The sequence below is a fragment of the Columba livia genome, chromosome 1 (assembly GCF_036013475.1).
Source record: "Columba livia isolate bColLiv1 breed racing homer chromosome 1, bColLiv1.pat.W.v2, whole genome shotgun sequence".
NCBI lineage: Eukaryota > Metazoa > Chordata > Aves > Columbiformes > Columbidae > Columba > Columba livia.
Window position 1 is genome coordinate 130955410 of NC_088602.1, and position 27201 is coordinate 130982610.

At 38.9% G+C, this 27201-nt stretch overlaps 1 protein-coding gene across 1 annotated transcript in view; it reads left to right on the plus strand.

Moving 5' to 3' along the window:
• Positions 1–27201, plus strand: part of PTPRO (protein tyrosine phosphatase receptor type O) — a 156239-nt gene that overhangs the window by 93428 nt on the left and 35610 nt on the right. Inside the window, 9 exon segments of the mRNA XM_065030093.1 lie at positions 4160–4318; positions 6308–6460; positions 8083–8529; positions 9476–9637; positions 13176–13375; positions 15677–15797; positions 18204–18397; positions 20226–20337; positions 25643–25794. Coding sequence (XP_064886165.1) covers positions 4160–4318; positions 6308–6460; positions 8083–8529; positions 9476–9637; positions 13176–13375; positions 15677–15797; positions 18204–18397; positions 20226–20337; positions 25643–25794 — 1700 coding nt within the window.

Here is a 27201-nt window from a genome sequence, read left to right on the forward strand (position 1 = left end):
TTCTACAAAAAATGTTCTTGAGGGACTCTGAGCTCTTCAGCTCTCAGAAAGTAATTGGCATTAGACCTAGTTAATGCTCAGTTGTCATTGTGCCAGGTGATGCAGGAAGTGATTCAGCAGGTCAAACCCTTTCCCTGCCTCGTTAAAGGATTGGAGCTGTTGAAGTAGGAGATTCATAGTTGGTTTGGTATTTTTTTTTCCAATGAAATGTAAAATTTAAGGCCTTCATGTTTTTCATTCTTAAAAGATGACTCGGCCCATCTTTACAAAGGTTGGTTATCCATGGCAGCCCCAATTTTGAAACATAACTCAGAAGAAATCCAGGTCCATTGGTGCTCAGCTTTCCCCAGCAAACAAATCATATTACCCCTTTTTGAGGTGAAAAAACCCCTCCCTCAGAATCAAAGAAACAAGAAGAACTGCAACCATATGAGTATTTTTTCCTGCTCTAATTTCCGTTTAACCTAAACTATTGGCCTAAATTTGTTCAGGAACAACAGATACACCTACAACATTATTTTTTAGCTTGTATCATCTTTTTATTTGTCATTTTATGTGGGCATCTAGAAATTGCAGTATACACCATCATTACACAGATACTACTTTCACTGACATTCCTCTCTCATAAGCAATTACACATGGTATCCTCTTACATATAATAAAATTGAACATTATATTCCTAAAGTATTAAATAGCAGCTGTTTAATCTCAAAAAAGTTGATTTTTACCAAGTATTAAAATTATCCCTAAAAAATCTAGCAAAATGGAAGCTTTACCCTGGCTGTGACTTACTCCCAGTAACTAAATAGAGATATAAATAGTGTCATCCTGGGGAGAAGGTTAAGTATTTCACAGCTTCTTCTTGTGAATAAAGAGGATTACTTATGAGAGTGAGGTCATTGCACTAACAGGGCTTATTTTTTATAAAAGTCACAATGTGAAGGTAAGCCGTAATTAATTTACGTTTGAGAGTGAGAAGCAAGAGACTTGATCTCAGTCCCATTTGAACTACATCTAAGCTACCGTAGTAATCAATCGCTAATTTAATCTGTAGTGTGACCCAATCTACAAATATTAAAACCAAATTAATTTGGACATATTATAATATGGTCCTTGCTTTCAATATACTTTTTTTTCCTTTCCCTCCTGAATTGCAATCATTTATGTATATGCACAGATTGAATACATTAATGGAGGGTTTAGCATCCAGCATTTTCCAGGACATTTGAGCAAAGGGTTAGCAGCATTTATTGTGCTATGTTGATGTTTGTATAAAACAAGCTATGTGCTAAGTGAAAAATGCTGTAGAGCCTAGGAGAGACACACAACTTACATTTCCCATAAACAGATACAATGGCAAAGCAGTTGCTATAGGAGCAGCAGATTCTGAGACACTAAGAAAAAATGGCAAATTTAGTTCTTGATCCTGCAAGCTTGCATGTTTCTGTTTAATATAATCTGCAAGTCTAAAAATAAATAGATTGTACATGAAGAAGTGCCTTAAACATGCTATTAGAGGGACAGTAAAATCCTCTAAGTCTCTTCTGTAATATGACTTCATATGTCAATGCAGTGCAGAGCATTTATAAAGCTCTCAAGTTTTCTGAGAGCTTTATTTAGGCTACTTCTTTAGAACCACTGGCATCCGTGAAAAGCTGGATCCTAAAACCTGAAAATCTTAAAATTAAAAAGTCCAGACTGTTTATGCTCTGAATTATAGTAGTGAAGAGTAACGTTTCACATATTCTTTATGTTTAATAACCCTAGAAGCAGTTAGTAAGTGAAAAATAGAACATGGTTTTGATCTGCTGAGTGTCCTTTTAATTTCACAGTGTTCAAATAGCTTTTGATGTGAAGATTTGGTGCTGAAAGAAGTAATATAATGGAAGAATCTTTAAATTGCATTATATCACTTGTGCTACTCTGCTAACATCAGCCACAATCAAGGAGAGGATAGTGAGTGGAAGAGAACAACAAGAAAGAGAGTCTGTGGTGATTACCGCTTAATTCAATTATTGGTTAATTAAATCAAAGCATGGGGAGGAAAAATCATTTGGATTAAAGATGAGTATAACTTCTATCCTTTATTTGATTTGTTGTAGGAAGGAATAAATGGGGTAATTTAATCACTGACATAAAGTTTCAGTAATTCTTTCAGAAGTAAGGAGACTTCAGATGTGAATGAGATAGCAGACAAAAGCCCAGGGCACATCCGCTAACGTGAAAGATGACTGCATGTAAGAGTTGTGCTATTTAGAGATTGTTATTGACATTTAAACTACTATTGTGTGCTGTGTGAGCTGTGATATGAAGCCTCCAGTCACATAGATAGTCAGATCAACTATCATTTATTTCAGAATAAGTGATGGGAAAAGACTCAGCAGAAAGAAGAGGGTAGGCTTTGTTTCTCGTGATCTGCTTTTCTCCTGTTTATTTCTAGGCTATCACAAATTGTCAGCAAAGTTTTCACAGATCCCATCACTGAAGTGCCTGTTGGTATCTGTGAGACTGGGAGTTTCTGTGTGTGAGTGGTTAGCATACAAATATGCTGAAATCTACCTGAAGCTAATTAAGTGTCTTTGCCATGAGAAATAGTTTAATAATTCCACAACATTGTATTCCCATGCTCTGACAAAGTTAAAAATGACAACACGACTTCTTCTTAAGACTAGAGTAGAGATTCTATTTGCATCAGTGGCTTTTGTTCTTAGTTGCTTTTTCTTCTCCACTTCTCATTACGTCTTGAAACTTAGCACTATGGTGAAAATACTATGCCATTAATTGGGATTTGATTTTTGTTTTCACTACATTCTTGCTTTTTAATCTTTGATTAACCTATTCCACCTTCTGTGGGATAATTCCACTTTTGAATCTGACACTGCTCTTCCCTTTCATCTACTGTTTCTCTCTCCTGTTGTGACTGTATACTCTTTGGGGAAACATATATTAGTTTTTCTCCAGAGCCTTTGAACTCAAATGTGTCCTCTAAGGCCATGCTAATGAACAGCCTGAATTTTTCAATCTGTTCCCTATAGTGTGCAGGAACTAAATTTACATGATAATACTTACATGGATGTAGGTGTAATTACTGAGGGTGTTGTGCATTAACTACCTGTATTAAAATATTCTAGTGTGATAAATTTCAAGTAACACTATAACCTTGTTTTCAAGATCTGTTTGGCCATCTTAGCCAATGTATAGTTGGTTTGCTATCATTTTTTTCTTTCTGAGGAAAGCATCAAGCAAAAGAGGGATTTTTAATTTTGGGGATTTTTGTTTGGTTTGTTTTTGGTTTTTTTAGGTGGATAAAGGAGGCTGAATAAAACTGCGATTCTCTTATTAGCAACAATCCAGACTCCTAGCTCCAGTGAACTGACACATCTGTCCTTAATCTACAATGGTCTAGATGCTACAGGCTATTTTTCTTAGTTTTTATAACCCATCTGGCTCAGAGTTCAGACCAATATATTGGCAGTTCTGTGCTTACGTCCCTTCTGTGTACTGTCTTCCCCTGTGCCCTTCAGTAAACCACTTTACTTCTCAATACCTCAGTTCTTCATCTGTAAAATAATGGTAATGGTTCTGCTACATTTTGTAGAAGTTTGGTGTGGGTAAAGATGTGGAAGATGGTAGCCCTCTCAGATATGGTAGGAATGGGGACTGTGTAATTACCCATGAAATAAATTAATACATATCAAAATATAAAATTTTAATTCAGTTAGCTTCCTTTGGCCATTACAGTTATAAGTTCCTCAGCTAATCTTAAAAGTTCAAATTTATGCCAAACTTATGAACAACTTCGGGTGTTTTATTGTTTTTTTCTGAGCACTTCTACATGATTGGCAAGCATTAAAGATGAAAATCTTTCTGGGGTGATGACTGTGAGTGCTTAAATAAAAACTGCTATTTTTTTTTTTTTGGCAAATAAAGAACATCAATTGATTTGAGGGGAACACACATATATTGGCTTTGACAGTGTCACAACCAGCTTTGCCATAGACCTCTGTGAAGTCCCAGATATCACCTGGTGGATTTAAGAGTGTCTGTATTATACCTAACAAAACCATTTGTTTCATTGGTGATGTGTATGTGTCAAGAACTCAGTTGCCTATTAACCTGCTCCTTTCTTCCTTTTTCCTTTTATTTGTATATCCTTTAGAACCCCTTCCTGTGAGCAGTGTTTCTATCTATGATTACAAACCATCTCCAGAAACAGGAGTGTTGTTTGAAATTCAGTACCCAGAGAAATACAATGTTTTTACCAGGGTAAATATAAGCTATTGGGAAGGAAAAGACTACCGAACAATGCTGTACAAAGGTAGGAGGAAATTATTAAAAAAAAATTAATGCTAACTCTTCTGGAAACATTTTAAACAGTGGTCTTATGTGTGGTTTTGACCTGTATTGGTTGTAATGATTTGTATTTCTGGTAAGGTGTCTGTTTATATGATAACTTTCATATCATGAAGTAGTGGATGGGTCTTTAAATTGAACTTGTGGTTCACTTTGGATTTAAACCTGCTTCCCATCCTAGTTCTAGTGATGCTTCCTTTCCTTGGGATTTTAGAGGAAGACTGTGTAGTCTGGATTTTTTTAATCAGTTCTGAAATGAACCTAGGAAGGAGTCCTCATTTTCTGGTGCTTCCAAATATGCGCGTACACTAAAATCCAAAAAAACTTTCCACCACTTTTTAATCTTCCCTGCTGCTGTACAATCCAAAACAAAAGGAAAAAGGAAATAAACCCCAAACTCAGTTGGAAGGACAGAGACACAATTTTGCTTTCTAGATATCCTTGTGAAATCCCTGGATGACATTCTATGTTAGTTGAAAACATTAAAAATTTCCCAGTCTCTTCCCTCTGGCCAAGGTTTCTTCTTTGGTAAAGAGCTGATAGGAGAGCTCTGTGATGCCCCAGAGCTGGAAAACGCTTTCAGTATACCTGATTCCTGGCACAGGATTTAAACCTGGTAGTTCTGTGTCACCCATACAGTGACACTGCTAATAGCACTATGCTGTGTAGTACTGTATATTACTGAAGCATACAGTATTACCCCTGAACTAATAAACCCTACTACATATTATAAATGTAGATTTTCTTAAAATAATTTAATCAAGGGCAATCAGTCTAACAATCTAGATAGTCAATCTAAACAATTTAAACAATTAATCTAACCATCTAAACAACCTAATGAGCAAGTTCTGCTTTCTTTTTTATTTGTTTATAACTGATTCCCTCTTTCCCTGCAGTATAGCTTATGTATAGCATCTGTCTCAGAGAGATAAATGGGACTGTCCTATGGAGAGCACCCTAAGAGGTGAGAAAGGCACCTGCAGACTCTGCAGGCCCTGAAACTGCAATGGTTTAGCGTTACATAGTGGCAGAAAACACCTATCGGCAATCCAGTAGGTACTGGATTGAATTTTAGGCACTGAACTAAGGCTCCCAAAGTAGAAGTCAGGTGACTGTAAGCTCTCTCTGAAGTCAGCAGAGGGAGATAAGCACTTTCAGAAGGAGGTCAGAAAAATTTGTAGTCTCTTTGCTTCCATACAGAGTGGGGCTAGAAATCACATTTTCAGTGCTATGAAGCGCCACAAGTTAGGAAGGGTGATTCTGGTTCATAGCACAAAATATAGGTGACCTCTTTCCAGAGAACAAAAGGGATAACAGCAGTAATTCTTGTCTTCTGTAGCTAATACATGTTTCCAGGGGCTGCAGTGCTGCAACTGCTGATAAATAAAAAAGTCAACCTGAATTAAGAAATTCACTAATCAAGTTGCACACTCCTTCCCATAGCCAAATAGCCTGGTGCAACTTCTTTTCAGCCCACACATGCGCTGATGGTGGATGTGAGCTCAGCTCTCAGTACTGTGGTTTGCTCTCGGTTGCATGGTGGATGGCCATTTCAGCATCTACCCCAAACGTTATGTTCAGTCAGCAACAGACCAAGGAGGCTTTTGCGTGCAGCAGTTAAAGGTCTGCAGAAACTGTCAGATGATCTTTGAAATATTCAGTTTCATATGGAGCAGGTTGCCAGATTCAGTTTCCTCTACTGTGAAAAGTAGTTAATGTTTTTTGTGCTGTGCTTTTTGCTTTTTTTTTTTTTTTTCTTGGTAACAAAGTCCCTTTGACAGCCAGGATACATGTTGGCAAATTGGATTAAAGAATTTCATGTCTCAGACCAAGTTGAGCAATGTTTACATATATGAAACACTGCCAGTTCAGCATGTGCAGTTGCATTATTGGAAATTGAACATTTGATGCATTTTCCTCTTTTTCCTTTCTTCTTTTCTCTTTAAACCTGCAGATTTCTTTAAAGGTAAAACAGTTTTCAACCACTGGCTACCAGGTATATGCTACAGTAACATCACCTTTCAGTTGGTATCAGAAGCAACCTTCAACAAAAGCACGCTGGTAGAATACAGTGGGGTGCAGCATGAGCCCAAACAGCACAGAACAGGTGAAGAAAATTATTACGTGCCATTTGCTCTGAGTTTGTCTGGCTGCTTTCCTTTCTGCTGTGGGTAGGGATTTGATCCTACAGAGAGGAAGGTGTGTGTGGGAGCAGTCGTGGGAGCTGCTCCTGGCCAGGAGCATGGGAGGAGGATGCTGCAGCTAATACATAGGTTTATGTGTATAATACAGTGCAAAGTGAAATTTGCACAAGTGTTTCTATTATAAAGCTTGACTCTTAGAAAATAAATTCTACTTCACATGAGATCTCCTAGGCCTTGTGCTAGGAATTAATTTTTAAGCCACAGGAATAGCCTCACTGAGCAGACTATTGATCTATCTATATTGGTCTGTCTCCTTGCACAGTGAATCATAGCTAAATTGTTGGAGAAGGCCTTCCTCATTGTGCAGTCTTTTATCACAGAGAAGAAGAATGTCATAGTTGCCCCACTTGGCAGCCAGTTAATGCCCTGAAGCATAAACTTTTAATTTCCAAGACAGCAATGTTACAAGGGCTGAAAATTGCATTTGTTCAGGGTCCAGAACTAATTTAGCTTGGTCCTGCGATGGTGCCCAAAACTTTCCTGTTAATCTGTTGGACCACAGACATTTTCCAGGGTCCAAAGTGAAATGAACCAGGGACAGAATCAAAAGGCCAAATCTTCACATGAATACACTGACGTTGGTCCATTGCCTTGGACAGAGCAAAGCCAACTGATGCCAAATGAGTTCTGGTTTTAGGAACCTAAGTATAGTTATTGAACCATAAGAATGCAACCATCAGGATCACATTTTTCTTTCATACTACCTTTCCATCACTTATTGTTTGCATGAACTATAACATTGTAGTGTCTGGTTTTGTACCAGTGGCCATGGCTGGGACAGGGGATATGAACAAATTAGTGTGTTGTAAGGTGCTAGTTTTAAAGGTGCCTGTCAAAATTGTTTGCAGAGTCTACTTGCTCTTAGCGTGTGTAAGGGCAGACAGACGATTAGTTAAAGTAAGGAAGACAAAATGCTGTGTGTTCACCTCTTGGCATTAGTTGAAGTAATTTTCTGGCATGCCAGAATCTTGTCTTCTGGAGCCCCAAATCTTAAGACCAAGCTTTCACAAATATTAAAATTTAAACTGATATTTAGTGCTTGTGAAAAGGTGGCTGCTAAAAGCACCTGAAAAGCCCTACAGCAATGTGAAGGTCATCCTTTTTAAATATGAGCTATGCCGTATATTAATTTAGCATAAGTTTTTCAGTTTTTTTTCCATGATCAATATCTTTCTGGAAGTCCACAAGAAAATAGATAAAGGTCAACTGTTACAGATTCACACGCGAGTAGCCTTGCTGCTGTAATAACACTGAAATCTGATTTACTGTGACTTCACATCTGTTTTCCTTCTTGTTATTCTTGAATCGTGATTCTTCTGTGAATTTACACTCATCTTGATCCCACTAGAATCACTTTTGCTATATGTAAGAGAAGGTAGAATCTTAAGAAGAACAACTTATTTTAAAATATCCCTAAATGCATTGTTTTTCTGCCTTGTATTTTTCTGGGGAAATAACACATTGTAAAAGTGCACAGAACCTTTAAAAGAACCTATTAAAAGACTAACTCTTGTTTCTTTTTTAGTTCCTTACCCACCTCGAAACATTTCTGTTCAGATTGTGCCAATCAACAGAAACAACTGGGAAGAGAACAGTGGGAATTTTGCAGAAGAATCATTCATGGCACCACAAGAAATCATAAGGAAAGAAAAGCTTAGCCATTTTTCTGACAACCCACCTGAAATTCCCACACCAAACACATCTGCAGCCTGGCTGGACTACCGCTATAACAGCACTGAGTATGAAACCACATCGCAGCCATACTGGTGGTCTAATGAAGCTGAGTCATCAGATGGTGAAGAGGAGTTTGTCAATGCAGTTTCCCGTGGTTACAAGGCAAATGATGTCAACACATCTGGAAAACTCATGCCAGAGCCCCCTTCCTTCCTTCCTGTACAAATGGTGCTGACCTGGTTACCACCAAGGCCACCCACTGCATTTGATGGTTTCCATATCAATATTGAAAGAGAAGGTAAAACAGATTCTTATACCCTTTACATACATCTTTTCTGTAATTCCATTGGTGGGCTGTCTCCTCAGAGCACTTTGTTAGATCTGCAGAATTTCTTGAGAAGTTTCTTGCATTGAATAGCATCTAGTTCTGCCTGGGCATCAGAAAACTAAGGGAGGATGGCTAAATCATAAATTCTCTGTTGTCAAACAAGATTTATACAGTTGTACATATTGCCACAGAGTTTACACTGCAGCTATCGTAAATCCTTTCTTGTATCAGAGACAGGAGAAATGAGCTGGCAGAAATTTGAGACAAAGAAGGTACATTATATGATGTACTACTTTTGTCTGCCACTGAGAAAGGTTCTCAGGGGGACCTTGACTGGAAGGGGCATGCAGAAAAGATAGTCTAGATTCAGACTAACAGTTGTTTCAGAGGAGAGCTACCAAATATATTCCTTAGGCCACAAGGAGGCTGTGGTGGAGAATGGTGAGACTTTTCAGGTAATGGAGCTACAAGAAAATATCCGTGTTGCTCAAAGATTTTCTGTTTTATGCAAATGGATTTTATTTTCTGAGGAGCAGTTTTCATAAGCCTTGCCACACTGAGGGGAATACTTTTTGCAGAGTAAGAATGCGGTAGATAGAAAGTTGGAAGCTCCTTTTCTTCCATGCTATGCTGGTTTTCGCTTGAACAGTCATGGCAACCTTATTTCATCATCCCTTCTATGGAATGAAAATTTGGCCTGAGTTTATTGTTCCTCTACACCTATACTGCAACCTTGGTCATTAATTACACTTGTGCTGATGGCAAGAAATAAAACTGCCCACATTCATTCCTTTTGGTTACCTTTTAATCCCACAACAGAAACAGTATTAGCATTTCTGATATAAATAATTTTCTCAGTGGCTGGAACCTTTCAAATTTCAATTAATTCACACTTCTTTTTTTCTCTCTGATTTAGAGAACTCCACAGAATTTTTGACAGTAAGTGAGGACATTCACAAATTTGTTGCTGAACTGAAAGAACCAGGAAAATATAAGTTGTCTGTAACGACATTTAGCTCCTCTGGCTCTTGCGAAGTTCGGGGAAGTCAATCAGAAAAAAACCTTAGCTTTTACATCAGTAAGTATCTCAACAAATTGGTCATTTTCTGCAAGATCAGTATAACTTTAATGTAGAGAGTTTGACCACTATGGCAGCTATGGCATCTGCTGCAGGATTAGAAGAGTCTGGTCTTCTGGAATTTCCTGTGTCAGAGAAGGAATTAGAGTGCAAATATGTTAAACATTATATCCTACCTGGATGGGCCCTCATCGTGCTTAGTAGAGCTAAGAACTGAAAGCAGGTGACATATTTGAGAGAGGCATTGTCTAATGTTCAGAACTGGCTCACTGAAACAGGTTCTCCACTTGCATCTTTCAAAGAGAGGATTTAATTCCAATAATTAAATTGGTGGCTATAGAGATTCTTGAAAATACTTAACTTCATTACTCCTGGAGGCATTATGTGCCAGATTAGGGACGAAGGGCATCTCAGGCTGAGAGTGTGGGAATTACACAATTAAACAGTGAATTCTGAAATTACATGGTCTCTGAGAGAACACGGGACGAATTACACTAGATGAAATATAATATTTCAACCTGCTGAATTCAGAGGAGAAAAAGTAATTTATTATTTCCCTGTAGAATCCTAGGGTTTCTTAACTGAAGATTTGGTAAAAGACAAAGCAATAAGACTGTGTAAAGTAACACCATAACTGACAATTAGATCAGCAAGTGAGATAGGTGTTTGTGAATTCACATTATTATCCTTCTAATGGCTTTGGTTATCTTTGTACCTTTTTCTACAAAAGGAAATAGATATAGCCTACAAAATGCCCATACAATGAGAATAGGGGAATACTTGCAGCAGCACACAATATTACATGTGGGAGGATAGTGTCTCCCCCAAGTCATGAATGTTGCAACGAGCCACAGTAGCTAAGACCGCTACATGAAAAGGAAATTTACTCATTAAGTACATTACTAACAAAAAATGTGTCTTTAGTAGCTCATAACATTTACATTACATTACATTTACTAACTATTTAGGCTTAAATTCATCATAATGTTTGACTGCATGTGTCTGAATTCCACTATCACTCCTATGTTTTTAATAACTTTATGGTTTAAAGAAAAAAATACTTGGAAAATAAAGAGGAAAGAAGAAACAGCACATGAGAGAAATGGTCTCTGCTTTTGTAATTTCACTGTCTTCTGCTTTTCTTTAGGAATAGTTGTTAGACAGCATCATTATATGGAAAGCATATAAGTATATATAAGTATAGAAGTACAACAAATAAATTGTGCAGTATTGCTTTTCGTACCCAATATTTTTCCATTTTACAAGGTGTGACTTATTTCCATTAAACAATATGTAATAGTGTCCTCCATGAAGTCTGCTGAGGACAGAAACCTGAGAGAAATGAGAAATTGTTAATCCAGAGTGTAAGTGTATAGATTTCTAGATTAAGGATGAAATTGAATTTCATTGGGTATAAATTATTAAGATATTACAGGAATGAAATTATACTTTCATTTTACATGTAACACATGAGAATGTTTGGGGTTTTGGCTTTTATCTCTCAGTTCTGCAAGCTTTTAGAACCAAATGAAGATTCTTGACAGTTTTCTTATTTATTCTGTCAAACACAAGATCCTTAGTATTTTAGATAGATTTTATATGTTTTTCTGGTTGTATGTCAAATCTGAGATGTCTACAAATACTCTTTAGGTTAAACTCTGTAGAATCACAGAATCATTTCGTTTGGAAGAGACCCTCAAGATCATTGAGTCTAACCATAAACTAACTCTGGCACTAAACCGTGTTCTTAAGAACCTCATCTATACTCCTTTTAAACACCTCCAGGGATGGTGACTCCACCACTTCCCTGGGAAGCCTGTTCCAGTGCTTCACAACCTTTTCTGTGAAGAATTTTTTCCTGATATCCAATATAAACCTCCCCTTGTGCAGCTTGAGGCCATTTCCTCTCATCCTCTCACTTACTACCTGGGAGAAGAGACCAACACCCTCCATGTTACAACCTCCTTTCAGGGAGTTGTAGACAGCAATGAGGTCTCCCCTCAGCCTCCTTTTCTCCAGGCTAAACAGCCCCAGTTCCCTCAGCCGCTCCTCATCAGACTTGTGCTCCAGACCCCTCACCAGCTTCGTTGCCCTTCTCTGAACTCTCTCCAGCATATCAAGGTCTTTCTTGTAGTGAGGGGCCCAAAACTGAACACTGGATTCAAGGTGGTGCCTCAGCAGTGCTAAGTACAGTGGCACAATCACTTCTTTAGTCCTGCTGACCACACTATTCCTGATACAAGCCAGGATGCTGTTGGCCTTTTTGGCCACCTGGGCACACTGCTGGCTCATATTCAGATGGCTGTCAATCAACACCCTCAGATCCTTTCCCACCAGGCATCTTTCTAACCACTCTTCCCCAAGCCTGTAGCGTTGCATGGGGTTGTTGTGACCCAAGTGCAGGATTCGGTACTTGGCCTTACTAAACCTCATACAAATGGCCTCAGCCCAATGATCCAGCTAGTCTGGATCCCTCTGTGGAACCTTCCTACCCTCCAGCAGATCAACACTCCTACCCAACTTGGTGTTCTCTGCAAACTTACTGAGGGTGCACTCAATCTCCTCATCCAGGTCATTGATAAAGAAATTAAACAGAATTGGCCCCAACACTGAGCCTTGGGGAACACCACTTGTGACCAGCCACCAACTGGATTTGGCTCCGTTCACCACAACTCTTTGGGCCCAACTCTCCAGCCAGTTCTTTACCCAGCAAAGAATGCACCCATTCAAGCCATGAACTGTCAGTTTCTCCAGGAGAATGCCGTGGGAAATGGTGTCAAAGGCTTTACTGAAGTCCAGGTACACAACATGCACAGCCTTTCCCTCATCCACTAAGTGGGTCAGCTTGTCATAGGAGGAGATGAAGTTGGTCAAGCAGGATCTACCTTTCATAAACCCATGCTGTGACTGGGCCTGATTACTTGGTGTCCTGTGTGTGCCATGTGATAGTACTCAGGATGATCTGCTTCATGATGTTCCCTAGCACTAAGGTCAGACTGACAAGCCTGTAATTCCCCACGTTCTCCTTCCAGCACTTCTTGTAGATGAGTGTCACATTTACCAACTTCCAGTCAACTGGGACCTCCCTGTTAGCCAGGACTGCTGATAAATGATGGAAAATGGCTTGGTGATCACCTCCACCAGCTCCTTCAAAACTTCTTCTCAGTAAGGGTGACAGAGCACTGGAACAGGCTGCCCAGGGAGGTTGTGGAGTCTCCTTCTCTGGAGACATTCAAAACCCACCTGGACATGTTCCTGTGTGACCTCACCTAGACGTTCCTGCTCCAGCAGGGGGATTGGACTAGATGATCTTTTGAGGTCCCTTCCAATCCCAAACATACTGTGATACAGGTGAAACAGCATAAGCCACAGGCTGTTCCCTAGGGGCTGCCGTCTTCACTGCCTGTGGGCTGTGGAGATGGACAGCTGTCAGTCCAGCTTCTTTCACTAATAGTAAATAATCCCATGAATGAAGGGTATTTTGACATATGTGCCTCAAATGCGTAGAGTGGCTTGCTCACTTCTGGGACATGTCCAGGCCCCACAGGTGAATGGATAGAAGAGCTCACTGAAAAACCCCAGCACGTGACTGTGACAGTGCTGAGCTCCACTACTGCTCTGACATCTTGGACAGCATCGCAAGAGAGCAACACCAACAACACCATTGTGTCTGTGGTCTCCCTGACCTGCCAGAAACAAAAGGAAAGTCAAAGGCTTGAGAAACACTACTGCACTGAGGTAAGGGGCAGAAGCTGAAGCCTTTTCAAATACAGGAAAAAACTGCTAATCATTGTACTATTTGGGATTGCTGTGCCCAAGGGCATTGTCAGGCTCAGGACTGCAAAGCACAATGGTAGGTTGCTCCCTTCTGCAATCTACAGTAACACAGCTGATGCAGAGTGGAGAGGAGAGCACAGCATTCAGGAATGAATGTGTGCACTAAACCATAGTAGCGTTAAAACTTCATTTCTGCTGGACTTACTGTGGCCAATCCTTTATTCAAACTTACGAGTTATCTTGTACCCTTTGAGACAATTTTGTGGTTGTAGGCAAAATGGTGCCATATCATAATAACACTTAGACATATGCTGTAATCCATTTGTATTAAGCAAAGTATTGACTTGCATTATTATCATCAAACTAGCTTAAATTCTTTCTTAGATATTCTACATATGAATAGAGAACCCAGCTCTAAACTTTCTGGAAGTTTAAAGGTGGTCAGAAGTCAGATTTTCTTTTCACCCATAAAAAAAGATGTCAGGACTGGGAAGTAAACAGTAATTCAGACCACCTGTGATTTGGATGGACAACAATTCTTTACGGCTGCTGTATGGGAAGACTACATCAGATCCTGTGGCTATGATGGACCAATGGCATGAAGCTTCAATTAGAAAGAGATTTTTAGCCCTCATCTCAGTTACCTTACCAAGATGCTGATGAGTTTGTTTTCTGAGCAGTGCCACAACTCCTGTCTGGCTCCCTAAATGTGTGTGATGGAGGGGTCTGCAAAGGACAGTAGTGCTGTCCGTCCTGCTGCACACTTAGCTCACCCATGGGAATGGAAGGATACAGTTAACTTTTCCAGTAAATCCTCATCTCCTTCCACTTTTTGATTAGCCCTGCAAGTTAATACAGAGAGTCTGCATCCTTTAAAAATGTCTTTTAAAATGAAACTTTGTCAAAGTGTTTTAAGTTTTATTCCAAGAATGACTATGAACATTTGGAAGTGTCTTTAGATGGCAATTTGAGAATTGTTTTTCAGAATCAGCTTGTAATCTTGAGTTATTTTTCTTTCATTTATTAAAAGTGCAGTCATTACATCAGGAAGCAGAACAATACAATACATGATTATGAACCACAGATTATATACATTATATTATTAAAGTAAATAATACAAGATTAATCTACAAACTAAAAAAAAAAAAAAATAGAACCTAAAGCTAATCTGTGAATAAATAACATATCTGTAAAAGTAAATTCATGCTTATTGCAAGTGGGTAGAAATATCTAAATACAGTTATTTGTCATTAGAAATATTCACACCACCTCTAATCAAATTTTATCAGCTTATTATATCTGGAATTATTGTCTGTTGGTTTGAATTCTCCTTGACAAGCTGAAAAGGGCAAAATTCAGTGCAGAGTTCTATCCATTTCCGCCATTGTGCATGATTTAAAAGTATTTTAGCTTTCCGAAGCCACTATTAAAGACAAATTCCCTTCTTCACTAAATCTGTGCTGGCATTGCAATAAAACACCAGTGCAAATGTGGCTGCTATAGAGACTTTGGAAATGTTGCAAAAAAAATATTAGGAAATATCAGTCTGCAGTTCTACAAAGGGTGCATGAAGTCCTTTCCTCAAAGCCACTCTGTGCATTTGCTGTTAGCTGGCTATTCAGGAGATAAGGTTTATCATATTGTATCAGACCAGGAATCATTCAGTCAGGCATTCTGCCTCCAACTCTGACTGAATCCTGATGTGGCACAGCAGAAATGTTAATGGTGATGTTTCAAACTGAAACGAAAAATCACAATGTCCATTAGTCAGGTTTTGTAGTGCTGTGCAGGGGAGGTGAAAGAGTAATTCCTCTCTGATTTCACTGTGCAGTCACTTAACACATGGATTCAGAAGAAAACTTTCCCATAACGTTGCCTTCAGCTCACATAGCTGCAGATGAATCAGTTGGACGATGAAAAGCCTCAGGCTTTTTTTGAAAATACATGTTCTAAACACTCCAGACTGAATAACGTCACCTGAATATGAATAATGCAGCCTGAATATTTCAATAAACTTTGAGAGTAAGATAGAGTGGGTCTGCAGTGTGATAGCTGGCCTTATGCAGCAGGCCAGGTGTGATTTTCTGAGTCAGGTAGTTTGTCAAGTCAGTCCTGACCAGTTCCATAGTTTTGCCATTTGCTTAATAAATGGAGGGTTAGCCGCTGATGCCTTTTGTAACTGGAGTAGTTCAAGTACAGCCTCAATATTATTTTCATTAACCAAGAAAATACTTCATATCCAATGTGTTCCCCTCATATTAGGTAAATTCGAGCAGCAGCCTCATTGAAAATCTTGTCCCTGGTGCCCAGTACCAAGTTGTGGTTTACTTACGGAAAGGACCATTGGTTGGACCGCCTTCAGATCCAGTTACATTTTCCATTGGTAACCCCTGCATCTACTGTTTGAAATGTCTTTGTCTTGTTTTCTTTTTAAATATGTGTAGCATATTCATTAAGTCCTTGAGCCCATGGAGAAGTACAAAATTGTCATGTTAGTTATTTCAAATGTAACAAATGCTTATTGAGAATGTTTTTCTTGTATTGTCTAGTCCCTTACTGATGTGGGGAAAATTCTCCTTCAGTGGCAGATATATATTTCATGTTTAAATGTTATTACCAAACCTAACTAGACAGCCTCTATGGCCAGGATTCACACAGAGTGCCCCATGGAAAGAACTGTCTTCACCCTTGGATACCTGAATATATGTTGGTCTCTAGTAGTGCTTATGGTCTATGTAATTTAGGGTGGGAGTCACCTCACTCAGATGCAGCCAGCTGTGGTGCATGGAGAGATGTGGGCACTTTCTGGAGGTGATTCGTTCCCAGTATCTGATGAAGTGTGTGAAGACCTTTGTTGCACATGTGCTTTATGAAGGATGTAATGAGTCCCAGTCTGAAGGCCACAGTGCTAAGAGTCAGGAGAGCTAGCTTATCACCTACAGTACTACATGACCATCACCAGCTTCACTTGTGTATGCTTTGGATCTTGATGTTGTCTGCTTTGAGAACTAGGATAAGACAAACCCTCTGACACTGAAAGTAACATTTTCAAGAATGTGGTTTTATGGCCAACAGGCAGAGCTACTGCCTCCATGCCTCTAATTCAGGATTCCACAAGGCTCCTAAATAAAGAGTCCCTTAGGATAGAATTTAGTATCTTTTAGTTTCAGTAACATTTATTTTCTTAAGGTTAACACTTTAACAAAACATATTAGGATGAGAAAGGGCAAAGAGAAAAACATTCAATGTATAGAGTTGCACTTGCAAAGGTATATCTAACCAGAGTCACCTAGCTTCTCCTTTTGACAAATAGTCTGCATTGTGTGAGAACAGGTGGCTGAAAGCTAGAGGTCTTCAGTGTTGTTTGTTCCGCTTCCTCTCTGTGGTGTAGGGAAGAAAGTGAAACAAAAAACCACAAAGTTAACCTGTTAAGAATTGAACACTTAAATGAAAGAAAATATGTGGACTAGTGAATATGGTAAGAGCCTTTTCATTCTAGGCAATATCTCCTTATATATTTTCATAAATTGGATCAGAATAAAATCTGAAAAGCGAGTATGGTATATTTCAGCAAAGGAAAAAATAGTAAAAATATATATGATTTATTAGTATTGTCTCTATCACTGGACATTTTTTACAAATGCTTTTACTTTTGTTTCTTGCTGTAGTTACTTCAGAAATATGCACAATTCTGTTTTCACTGGAGAAAGTAAAATAATATATTCCCAAAGTAAATAAGTTCCTTCATTTTCTCCACTTTTGTGTGGCCCCACAACCAGAAAAGATTCTCACTAAACTCAAAAAGGCAATCAGTTTCTAAACAAAACACCTCATAGGTTTCTTATTACAAAGGGGATGTTTTTTTATGGAGTAAAACCACAGTCATATGTGTTTTAATTTCATAACAGTATCTTGAATTTGACACGAAAATAGTAGAATTGCAAAACAGTTATATGAAATTATCAGTAGTGTTTAATGATGAATTAAACTGAAATAAGGTAAAATACACCTTAAAAAGTGTTCAGTTCTCACCATGTTTATCCTAAGCCTCACTTTTACTGGTGGTTATTAAGACTTTAGAGAAAGCAAAGAAAAAATGTGATAAATGATTTATGAAAGGAAAGGCAATCGTGTTAACATGGGCTGAAGTAATCAGGGTGCTGGTCTTGGCTCTGGCCCAGTGTGCAATAGCTGGGGCCATGCAACTCTTGCAAATGTTAGCAAAGTACTTATTTGAGTAGCCTCAGTTAAGTAATGAAGAATAATTGCTTTCCAGACAAGTGAGGGTTGCGGAAGCTGACATTTTTCAAATCACTTGACTCCACTTTCTCAGTGTCATCATCTGTGAGGCAAGAGTAGCAGTACATGAGAGTACCTTTAGATTCCTCAGGGAAGGATAGACATAAAAACTGATATTTCTTGTAGTCTTTATCTTCTTGAAGTGTTATGGATTTTGATGCTTTTGTTTTTGACCAACTTGAAGTATCTCCTAAAGAACCTGATTTTCAAACTAGAATGTAACCCTCTATTTTTAAAATATAAAGCCCTGAACTTCATCTCAAGCTAAGCAGCCAAAACAAAGTAGCCTGTAGTCATTTCTGAAAAAGTAGATATAACAAACTGGAGAACAAATGCTGAAAAAATTGTCTGCTTGTGATAAGGAAGCTCTTCGAAATTAAAGTCAGGAACAAACCAGAAATAGGTAGAACTTGGTTAAGGAAAGGTTTTATATAAAAATAAAGAATATCTGATAACACACACATTATTAACCACAATTTCTGGTTTATAGTGCCCACTGGAATAAAGGATCTGACGCTTTACCCTTTGGGACCTACTGCTGTGGTTTTGAGCTGGAACAGACCTTTCCTTGGGGTGTTCAGGAAGTACGTTGTAGAAATGTTTTACTTCAACCCATCAACGATGACCTCTGAGTGGACCACCTACTATGAAATAGCAGCAACTGTCTCCTTAACTGCCTCCGTGGTAAAGTGACCATTACTGACTATTGCTTTCCCATGGCTGTGTGGCCCTGGAACCTGGTGACATATTTTTGCACAGCCTTTCACCCATGAATATGTATATATGCCTCTAAACCTGACACATTTTTCCAGGCAAAGCAGAGAAAATGGCCAGGACGCTAGAGGCGTTTTCTGTTCTAAAGTAAGGGAATGCCAGCTGAAGCATGCTGAGTTTTAAGCAGAGTGCTGAGATAAGAGATGAGCCTCTTTTTTGTTGACAAATGGGCATGTTCAGCAAGTCCGGAGGCACCTTCAGTTTGTGGGTCAGTTTGCCAGTCTAGACTTCGAAAATTTCATCTTCTCCTTGGGAGGAGTAGTCCAAAGCCCTATCAACATAATAAATATTGATAATACGGACTTGGGGCTTGCAAGCTAGACATGAAGTATGCCATTTGAAAAGCTTAACTGCAGAGATGCTCTTGTGAAAATAACCTTCATGTTTCTGACACTACAAAGACTTATGCTAAGATTTCAGCTAGGTGGAGACTGGTCTCTAGAAAAACACATATACGCACACATATCTTTGCAGAAATAAAGTGAAATTTTCTTTTTCCTTTTCATTATTTCCTAGAGAAGGTGAACAGATTTTATTCAGACTTTGCTGTAGCACGAAACACCAAGCAATTTTAGCTGCAATTAGTTTCTGAGAAAGTTATGAGTATGCAAAAAGGATAGCAATAACTTTTGCTGCTTCTGAGAGCCACAGTGATTTACTGTAATCAATTTGCATAATAACATTTGTGGAGTCATTTTGGCTACAGCATCTTAACTGTAATTGGGTACGTGACTGTAAATCTAGCACGTAAATCACCAGGGAAATTTAAAAAAAATAACTTACCAAATGAGTAATTAATAGCTTATAACCATGACTCAGCACAATTAGATTAATATCTGAGTCATCCTAGTCATCTTAGAAGTAATGCCATCTTTCAGAATTAATGTGATTTATTAGAAAATGAGATTATATTGTCCCTTACTGTTGCAAATGTTTAAGGATGACAAAAAAAAAGGCCACTGCAAACAGCAGAGGTTTGTAAAAATAGCAGTTTCTAATTTGTTGAAAGTTTTCATTATTTGTTTACTTTTATTTTGAATGTTAAAAGTATTATGACGCTTTTCATTTAAACATAAGATTAAATAACTGAAGTGTTTTGTGATGACATTGGAAGTATTTGAATTTTAACTTAAATATCACATACGATATTATAATATGAAATATGTTGCATTTCATACCTCATTCATATCTCATTTGTATTTATATATAATTTGTTTCATAAGTCATTCATGTTTCATATTTCATTTATAAGAAGTGATAATACAAAGTGAAATACACTTTGGAAATTGGAAAAAATAAGTCTTTTGAAGTGACAATATCTGAGTCAGAAACATTGTTTCTAATTTATCCTTGAACTCTGTTTAATTGAAACAGAAATGCCTACATTTTCCAGGTCAATATTCTGCCTTCACCAAATCAGAATTCTGCAATGGAAAATCACTCTGCAGGAATCATTCCTGCCACCCTGGAAGTCAATGAGAGGTCCTCATGGTGCGCAGGACCTGGGACCATGTGCACATGGATGAGAGCAGAGCCACCACAACTGCGTTTGCTCTCACTACACAGATAAATTGAAATCCTAAAATAGAGAGGTTTCCACTGGAGTAAGGAGTAGGAGCTCAGTAAAATGGTCCCATGTGTAGGCACTAGATTTATAAATATTGTCATGTTTTATAAGTCACGCCTCATGTTAGTGAATTTTGTCCTGAGATGCTGTTTGTCTTTCGTCACTTTACAGAGAATAGCTAACCTGCTGCCTGCTTGGTATTACAATTTCCGGGTCACCATGGTGACTTGGGGAGACCCAGAGATGAGCTGCTGTGACAGTTCCACCATCAGCTTCATAACAGGTAAACAGCCACCTGAAAAGACTGTGGAATTGCTGAGAAGATCTGACTTAGATGTTGCATTTCACCTTCACATACTGTGAGTTAGGGTATTTAACAGATAAGTGGGATTTTTTTGTGTGTTTCATTTTATTTAAGGAAAGCTCTGAGGACTGCTTTAAATGAATATCTGTAATTTTCCTACGTAAAGCCCAGTGTTTGATTACTCTGTTCCAGTCCTTTCCATCAGCTGAATGCATGGCTCCAGCAAGAGCAGTCATCCTGCTTGTCTTTTATGACGCTGTATGTTTTATACATTAAGCAGTTAATAGGTAAATAAGTAATCTGAATTCTTAGGTTTGGTAATATTGTGAAACATTTTTCCATATCTTTTCAATGTTTACAGGTGCTTTTTCCTCCTTTTCCCCATTCCCAGTAATCCAGAGATCAGACCATGACTGTACCTTAGCTAACACAAAGTAGCGTTATGCACTCCTAGACAGACCAAGTTCAGTAGCACATTGTTCTTGTCCTCTAGCTTTCCTTTTCTGCTGTTGGGTTTTGTGGTTTTGTTGTTGTTGGTTTTGTCTGGTTTTGGTTCTTTTTGTTGTTGTGGTCTGTTTGTTTGTTGTTGTTGTTGTTGTTTTTTCTTTCCCACAGTAAGGAGAGAAGGGTACTCCTCTGATCAAGGCACTGCACCTACACTGGGTAGACTGGCCTTGGGAAACTGTGGTGCTGGCAAATCATTCATAATCCAGATTCTCAACTGCAGTAAATTGATATAACCACATGGATTGCCCTTTACCACTTGGGACTGGCCTTGCATTTAACACACTCTGTTGTCTCCTGTCAAATACTTTGGGTTTGAATCTTCAATGTGTCAAATAGATTAGCGTAGAGGGAACAGCATACAAAAGGTCCTTTTAGTGCCTTGCCACACGTTCCTAGCATCCAAGCTGGTTAAGCCAATTTCCTTATTGAATCATTTTGCTTTTATACACCACTATTTAGCTCACCTTGCAGAAGGTGATTGAAAGCACTAAATAATGAGAAATTCTGACCTTTCTCCAATGTATCAGAAACTCAAAGCACCCACTGGTGCCCTGTGAAGGGTCTCCAGGGATATTGGTTGTCCTTAGGAATCAATCAACTTTTCTGTAACACTGTAAGGACCAAATTTTCCAGCTGTTTGCTGCTGTATGAAGGGAGAAATGTCTTTTCCAACTGATTTGGGTACCAGGTTCAGCGTTTTATAGTGGAAGTGTTCCAGTGGGGCCCTCATACTTAATATTATGTCTGTAGAAACCTGCAGCAGAAATTAGGGATATTAAGATTGTTGTAAAATATAAGCCATCGTCGGGTCAGTCTGGGTCTCTATATGGGGAAAGACTGCTGTTAGATGAAAAACAGACCAACTCCTTAACTAGCAGATGTAGATAAAAATCAGAAATAGATGAATCTCTTAGATAAAATCATCATTGGCAAAACCTCTCTTCAAAAAGGTCATCTGGTCTTAAGTAAAATATCCAGAACATATCCATTGCAAAGTTTTACCAATTCCTCTTATTATCAAAGGTTTATCCTTGCTTGTGATCTGAATTTTTCTAGTTTTAATATCCAGTCCATAATTCTTGCTACAGTTTTCTCTTATTGACTGAAAAGACACAAAGCTTTTTTCCCCTCTATACAGAATTCAGTTTCACTCCTTCCTGTTGATAAATTGCTTCCATTGAACTCTTCAGGTGCTCTCACAGTAAGGCATTTTTTCATGTTACTTTTTCCCCACTCTGCCTCTTTGATTTTTATCGTCTTTACCAAAGTACATGAAAACTGAAAGTGTAATATCAGCTTGCTGAATACTCCTAGAGAGGCAAAATCAACTCTCTATTCAATCCTCTCCTGTTCGTGCATCTAGATGATTGCATTTGCTGTGGCATCACACTGCAGGTCTGTGTTGATTCGCTTTTATTCTGTGGCTTCTGACTCCTTCCTAAGGTAGCTGCTTTCCATAATTTATCATCTGGGAAGTGCTGTCTGCATGCTGTTTTCCTAAAGACTCAACCATGCACCTGGCACTTCGAAAATAATTTCATTTTAACAGGCCCAGCATAGGGGCCAATAATACAAATCACAGCCCTGTCCAAAACCTCCACTCCCATGCAAGTTGCCATGTTACTTGCATGGTTCATCAGTGGTGCTTTTGATTAAAATGTTAAATAGCCATGAGCCAGATCACAGCACTTTAAGGGAAGAGTCTTAAAGAAATCTGATTTGATCAAATTCCAAATGCTTGTTAATAGATGATCACCATTGATTGTGAGTATTACATATGCTCCTGTCCTCTGATTGCCTTATTACTTGAAATCTCTTCAGCTTTGTCCAGGGACTGCTGTCAGGCTAGCTTGCAAGAAAGTAGCATGCCAGTTTTTCATGTCTGCAGGTTTGAAATATCTCTCCCAAGTGGGTGCTGCCTTTTCACTCTTTCAAGTTACCAGGGGTCTGCAGAGTTCTTTATCACCGTCAGCCTCTTTCTTTCCAGAGAAGGAATAGATGGTTTTATGGAGCATTTGATTCCATTCTGTATCATTCTGAGCAACCCTACCTCTCCTGCAGGGATTGCCAGGCATTGAAACAAAAAATACATCCAAACCAAACAAGCAAACAGAAACATTTTGAAAAACTAAATAGAAGTTTTGTCGTTTTCTTGACAGGACAGCCTAGAAAGGACAACTAGAAAGCCAACCTCTGCAACTGGAACATAAGCTTGATTTTTTAAAACAAAGCAGAGGGATCATCTGACAGTTTGGGACCACACCTTGCAGCAAGCTCAGGGCAGACAAACCATTTCCCTAACGCAGGATCCCACTGCTCCTGTGGTGTCTATAACTAGGCTGGGGCTTTACTGAACTGCAATACCTAGAAGGAAAAGAATATTAGAAGAGATCATATGATATAGGCCTCTCTCCCATGACAATTGTTCACGTGTCCCCAGGAGAACGGGGAAGATTTGGGGGAGCCCAGAGACTTATCAAAACCAGCATTTGTTCTCTCAGGCTCCTGCAGCAACAGTTGTATGCGGTTGTTTTAACACAGGGAGAGGTTGTGTCACTCACTACCAGTGTTGCTGTGGTGACTAATGAGTTTTTAATGCCACATGCTGTAAACAGCTGGATTAAGACAATCATAAGCACTTCAGACCACCAACATTTTCTTTTACAATAAGAATGCTTTTAGCTTTAGAAAAGAAAAGAGAGTAAGAAAGACAGGCTGTTAGTGTTGGTGAGTATCACCACGTCTGTCCTTGTGAAGCTGCTGGTGGTGAGGTGAATGCTTTCCATTGTCACTTTGGGTCAGCAACAGGAGTTAAATTCCTACAGCCTCTCTGTGCCACTCAGCTCCCAGTGGAATATAGTGCTAGGGGAGTTGAACAAGCAAGCCCTGGCCCTTAGTCTCATTTCACATATTCTGCATGTTCATTGCCAGATACCTGAAGCAAACAGCTGTGTGAACATTAAGAAAGAAAGCATGTCATCAATATTTAGATATAGGAGGAAATTATTATTAATGTATAGGATTCATGCCAGTCATGACTTTAAAGTGTAAGGAATACACAGTCCCTGTGTAAGGACAGACTGGGAACTTCAGAAGTTAAAAGAAGCATTACTTTAAAGATTTCGTACTAAATAAGCTTGCTTCCTCTCAGCAGCATAAAAGGGCATTTTCAAGATTAACTTGAGGGAGTAGTCTTACTAAACGTTTCTAAATGGCTTTAAATTGTCTGTGCAATATATTTGCTGCTGTCCTCAGCCATTACTTCAGTAAATCTGTTTGCTAAGGCATCTCAATGCGGAAGTCACAGAAGCCTTTGTGAAAGTAACAGTGACATCTTGTGGCCCCATCAAACAGATCCAGACTCCAAGTCCATCTTGCATTTCATCTCTGCTGCTGGCACCAGGGTTCTGCCAAGGAGCGCGGTAGGAAGGGCCCCAATCACCAGGCAGCCACATCTGAGCTGCCTTTGTACAAACACTCTGGGCAAAACGGGGCTCATGCAGAGGAAAATCAGTCAATCCGTACCATTTTCCATATGGTGCTCCTAAGAAACCTACCAAGCACACAGAATTGTACATTTCACTGTTTCATCCAGGTTATCCAACTGATATCACTTTGAGAGGGGGTTGTGATCTTTACTGATCTCTAGCTTACATTTTGGGTCTCCACTCCATTTTAACTTAAATCCTAATTGGGGACTCACACCTCCAAATTCGGCAATTAAGGTGACCTGATCAACTATGCTTCCTCTGCAGTAACAGAGGGGCACCTCCAGGAGGTACTTCTCTTACTCATCTTAAATACTTGTTTTAGGAGGCGTTACTCTGGAGGTTGCTGTCTTTCCACTTGGGCTGCTCAAGGAGCCAAGAACTTGCTGGCAGCTCCAGTGCAAGACAGGCCATTGAAAAGGGTGACAGGGCTGTGCTGGGGCAGCTGGAGCTGTGCAGTGCAGGGGACAGCAACAGGGAGGAGCTGGGTGTGTGGAGGAAGAGGATGGAGTACAGCTGCTTCACCTGATGCCTGATAATGTAGCTATCATATGCCTGTAGACTAGATGGCCATCTGCTGACAGCTGCCTTCTGTGGTGGTGGCCATAACTGTTCATGCAAAAAGATGTTCTTTGGAAAACTGAAGGTTTCGAGCTTTTCCTCCTAGGAAGATGCAAGTGTAGTGGAGAGAAGATAGTTTTTTTCCTGTGGAAAAGCTATCCAAATTATTAATTGTGACAAGTCTTCTTTATTTCTCACTGACTGTCATTTTTTTGAGTGCTACAGCACAGTGAAGCAATATTTGAGGCTTTTAACTTGACCAAATTCCACTTATAAACAATGACCCAAAAAATGGCCTGTATCAGCCAATAGCTTCATTTTTTTTTTTTTTTAATCTGAAAGATTGCAGACAGAAATGTTCTCAGTGAGGGTGCCAGAGCACTGGAACAGGCTGCCCAGGGAGGTTGTGGAGTCTCCTTCTCTGGAGGCATTTAAGACCTTCCTGGATGCCTTCCTGTGTAACCTCATCTAGGTGTTCCTGCTCCAGCAGGGGGATTGGACTACATTCTGTGATTCTGTGATTCTGTGTATTTGTTCCTAGTATTTCCCAGGTCAAATGCCAGTTTTTATTTCTTTCTGCTAGTCCTCAAGTGCAGATGCTTTTATTAATTCTTTTCTGCTGTCTTTGTGTTACTCTCTTCCCAACAGTATCCTGCAGAAGTTTTTATTAGGCTTGGTAATCAATTGTGGTAGACCCTGTCTGTAACACATTTGACACCTTTTTTCAGCACCAGTGGCGCCCAGGATTACCTCTGTAGAATATTACAACCACCTTTTGTATGTCACCTGGACCTATGGAGGAGATGGTACTGATCTTTCACATTCCAGGATGCTACATTGGATGGTCATTGCAGAAGGAAAGAAAAAAATCAAAAAGAGTGTAAGTATGCATGGAGAAGGTGTCGCTCATTTATCTTTTTTGTGTATGTGTGTTCTTGTGTTTTTTTGGCGTTTTCATTGTTTGTTTTTTTTTGTTTTGTTTTGTTTTGATTTGTTTTTTAGCTGAGTTGATAAGTTTGTATCATTAAGATTGGTAGAAGCCCATTCAGTTAAAATTGTTTCACAGTGTTAGTGTGCACTTCTAAACACTCAGACTCTCACAACGGTCAGGGGACAAAATGATTCTGTGGTGATCCAGCAAAAGTGTTGTTAATTTAGGTGAGAATTTTAACATAGCTTATAAACTTCTGAGCTGCAGACAGTAAAACATAACGGGTATTTTTTGGTGAACAGACATGGTCTTTTCAATTTGTACTTAATAATAACCAGACGACACTACTGGCTGATTTTTTTCGTTTGCTTAATTGAGACCAGGTACTGTCACTTCCCATGTTCTGACTTTATCAAACAGATAAATTAGGTGCTTTTCATTTTGTGTTTGAACACAAGTTCCACTAACTGAGGGGACAAGAATTTCACCCAGAATGTGTGCACTTTCTAGGAAACTTGCCGGATGTTAAGACATGTTGTCGGCATATCCTCTTGAACTCTTCGAGCATATTTTAAAATCACTTAGAAAAGGAAATCTGGAGTTTCCAATTATGAATTAAAGTCATGCTGCACAAAGTTACTGAAACACATGTTTAAGCTGAAGCGTGAAAGCAGCCCCTGGACATACAGTGAGAAATATTTGAAACAGTGGTGGAGCACTGCAGTGCACCAATGTTTGCAGCCAGGAATGATGCTCCATATAGCCTGTGGCTTGTGACTCTCTTTTACACTGCTACTGATTTTTTAATCTTTGTCAGGGAGAAAGTGTCCGGTCTTTTTCAAAGGGAAAGGTTTCTCTTCTACAGCTGAAAACTCCACAGATGCTGAATTAAGAGTGGATTTTCAGCATAAGCACAACTTTCTGTTTGGATTTTTATGAAGCACAGTAGCTTTCATTGGATTCCTAGTGGCTGTAGGAGTGCACCCATCTGGAGCTTCTTGCAGCATTAATCTAATTACATGATTAGTAAAACTGTTCAAAAACATGACATTTCTGAACAGCAGGAACTTCCAATGTTTTTATCTTTTTTTCAAACAAGGAAGAATACTAAACTTTTTTTTTTTTTTTCCTACAAATAAAATATTCTAACAATGGAACTCTAAAAAAATTGTGCTGTGATATCCCTCTCCTCTCTTCCTTCCCGAAGTCATGTTCTCTGTAATGTTATTATTCTTCCAGGAAAAATCTGATTTCTATGCCATTCAACTTCATTGAATATGAAAACCTTGAATTAAGTAAATATAAAGGTTGACTACTACATTAAATTAAAATTAATACTGAATATGTAATTTTAGC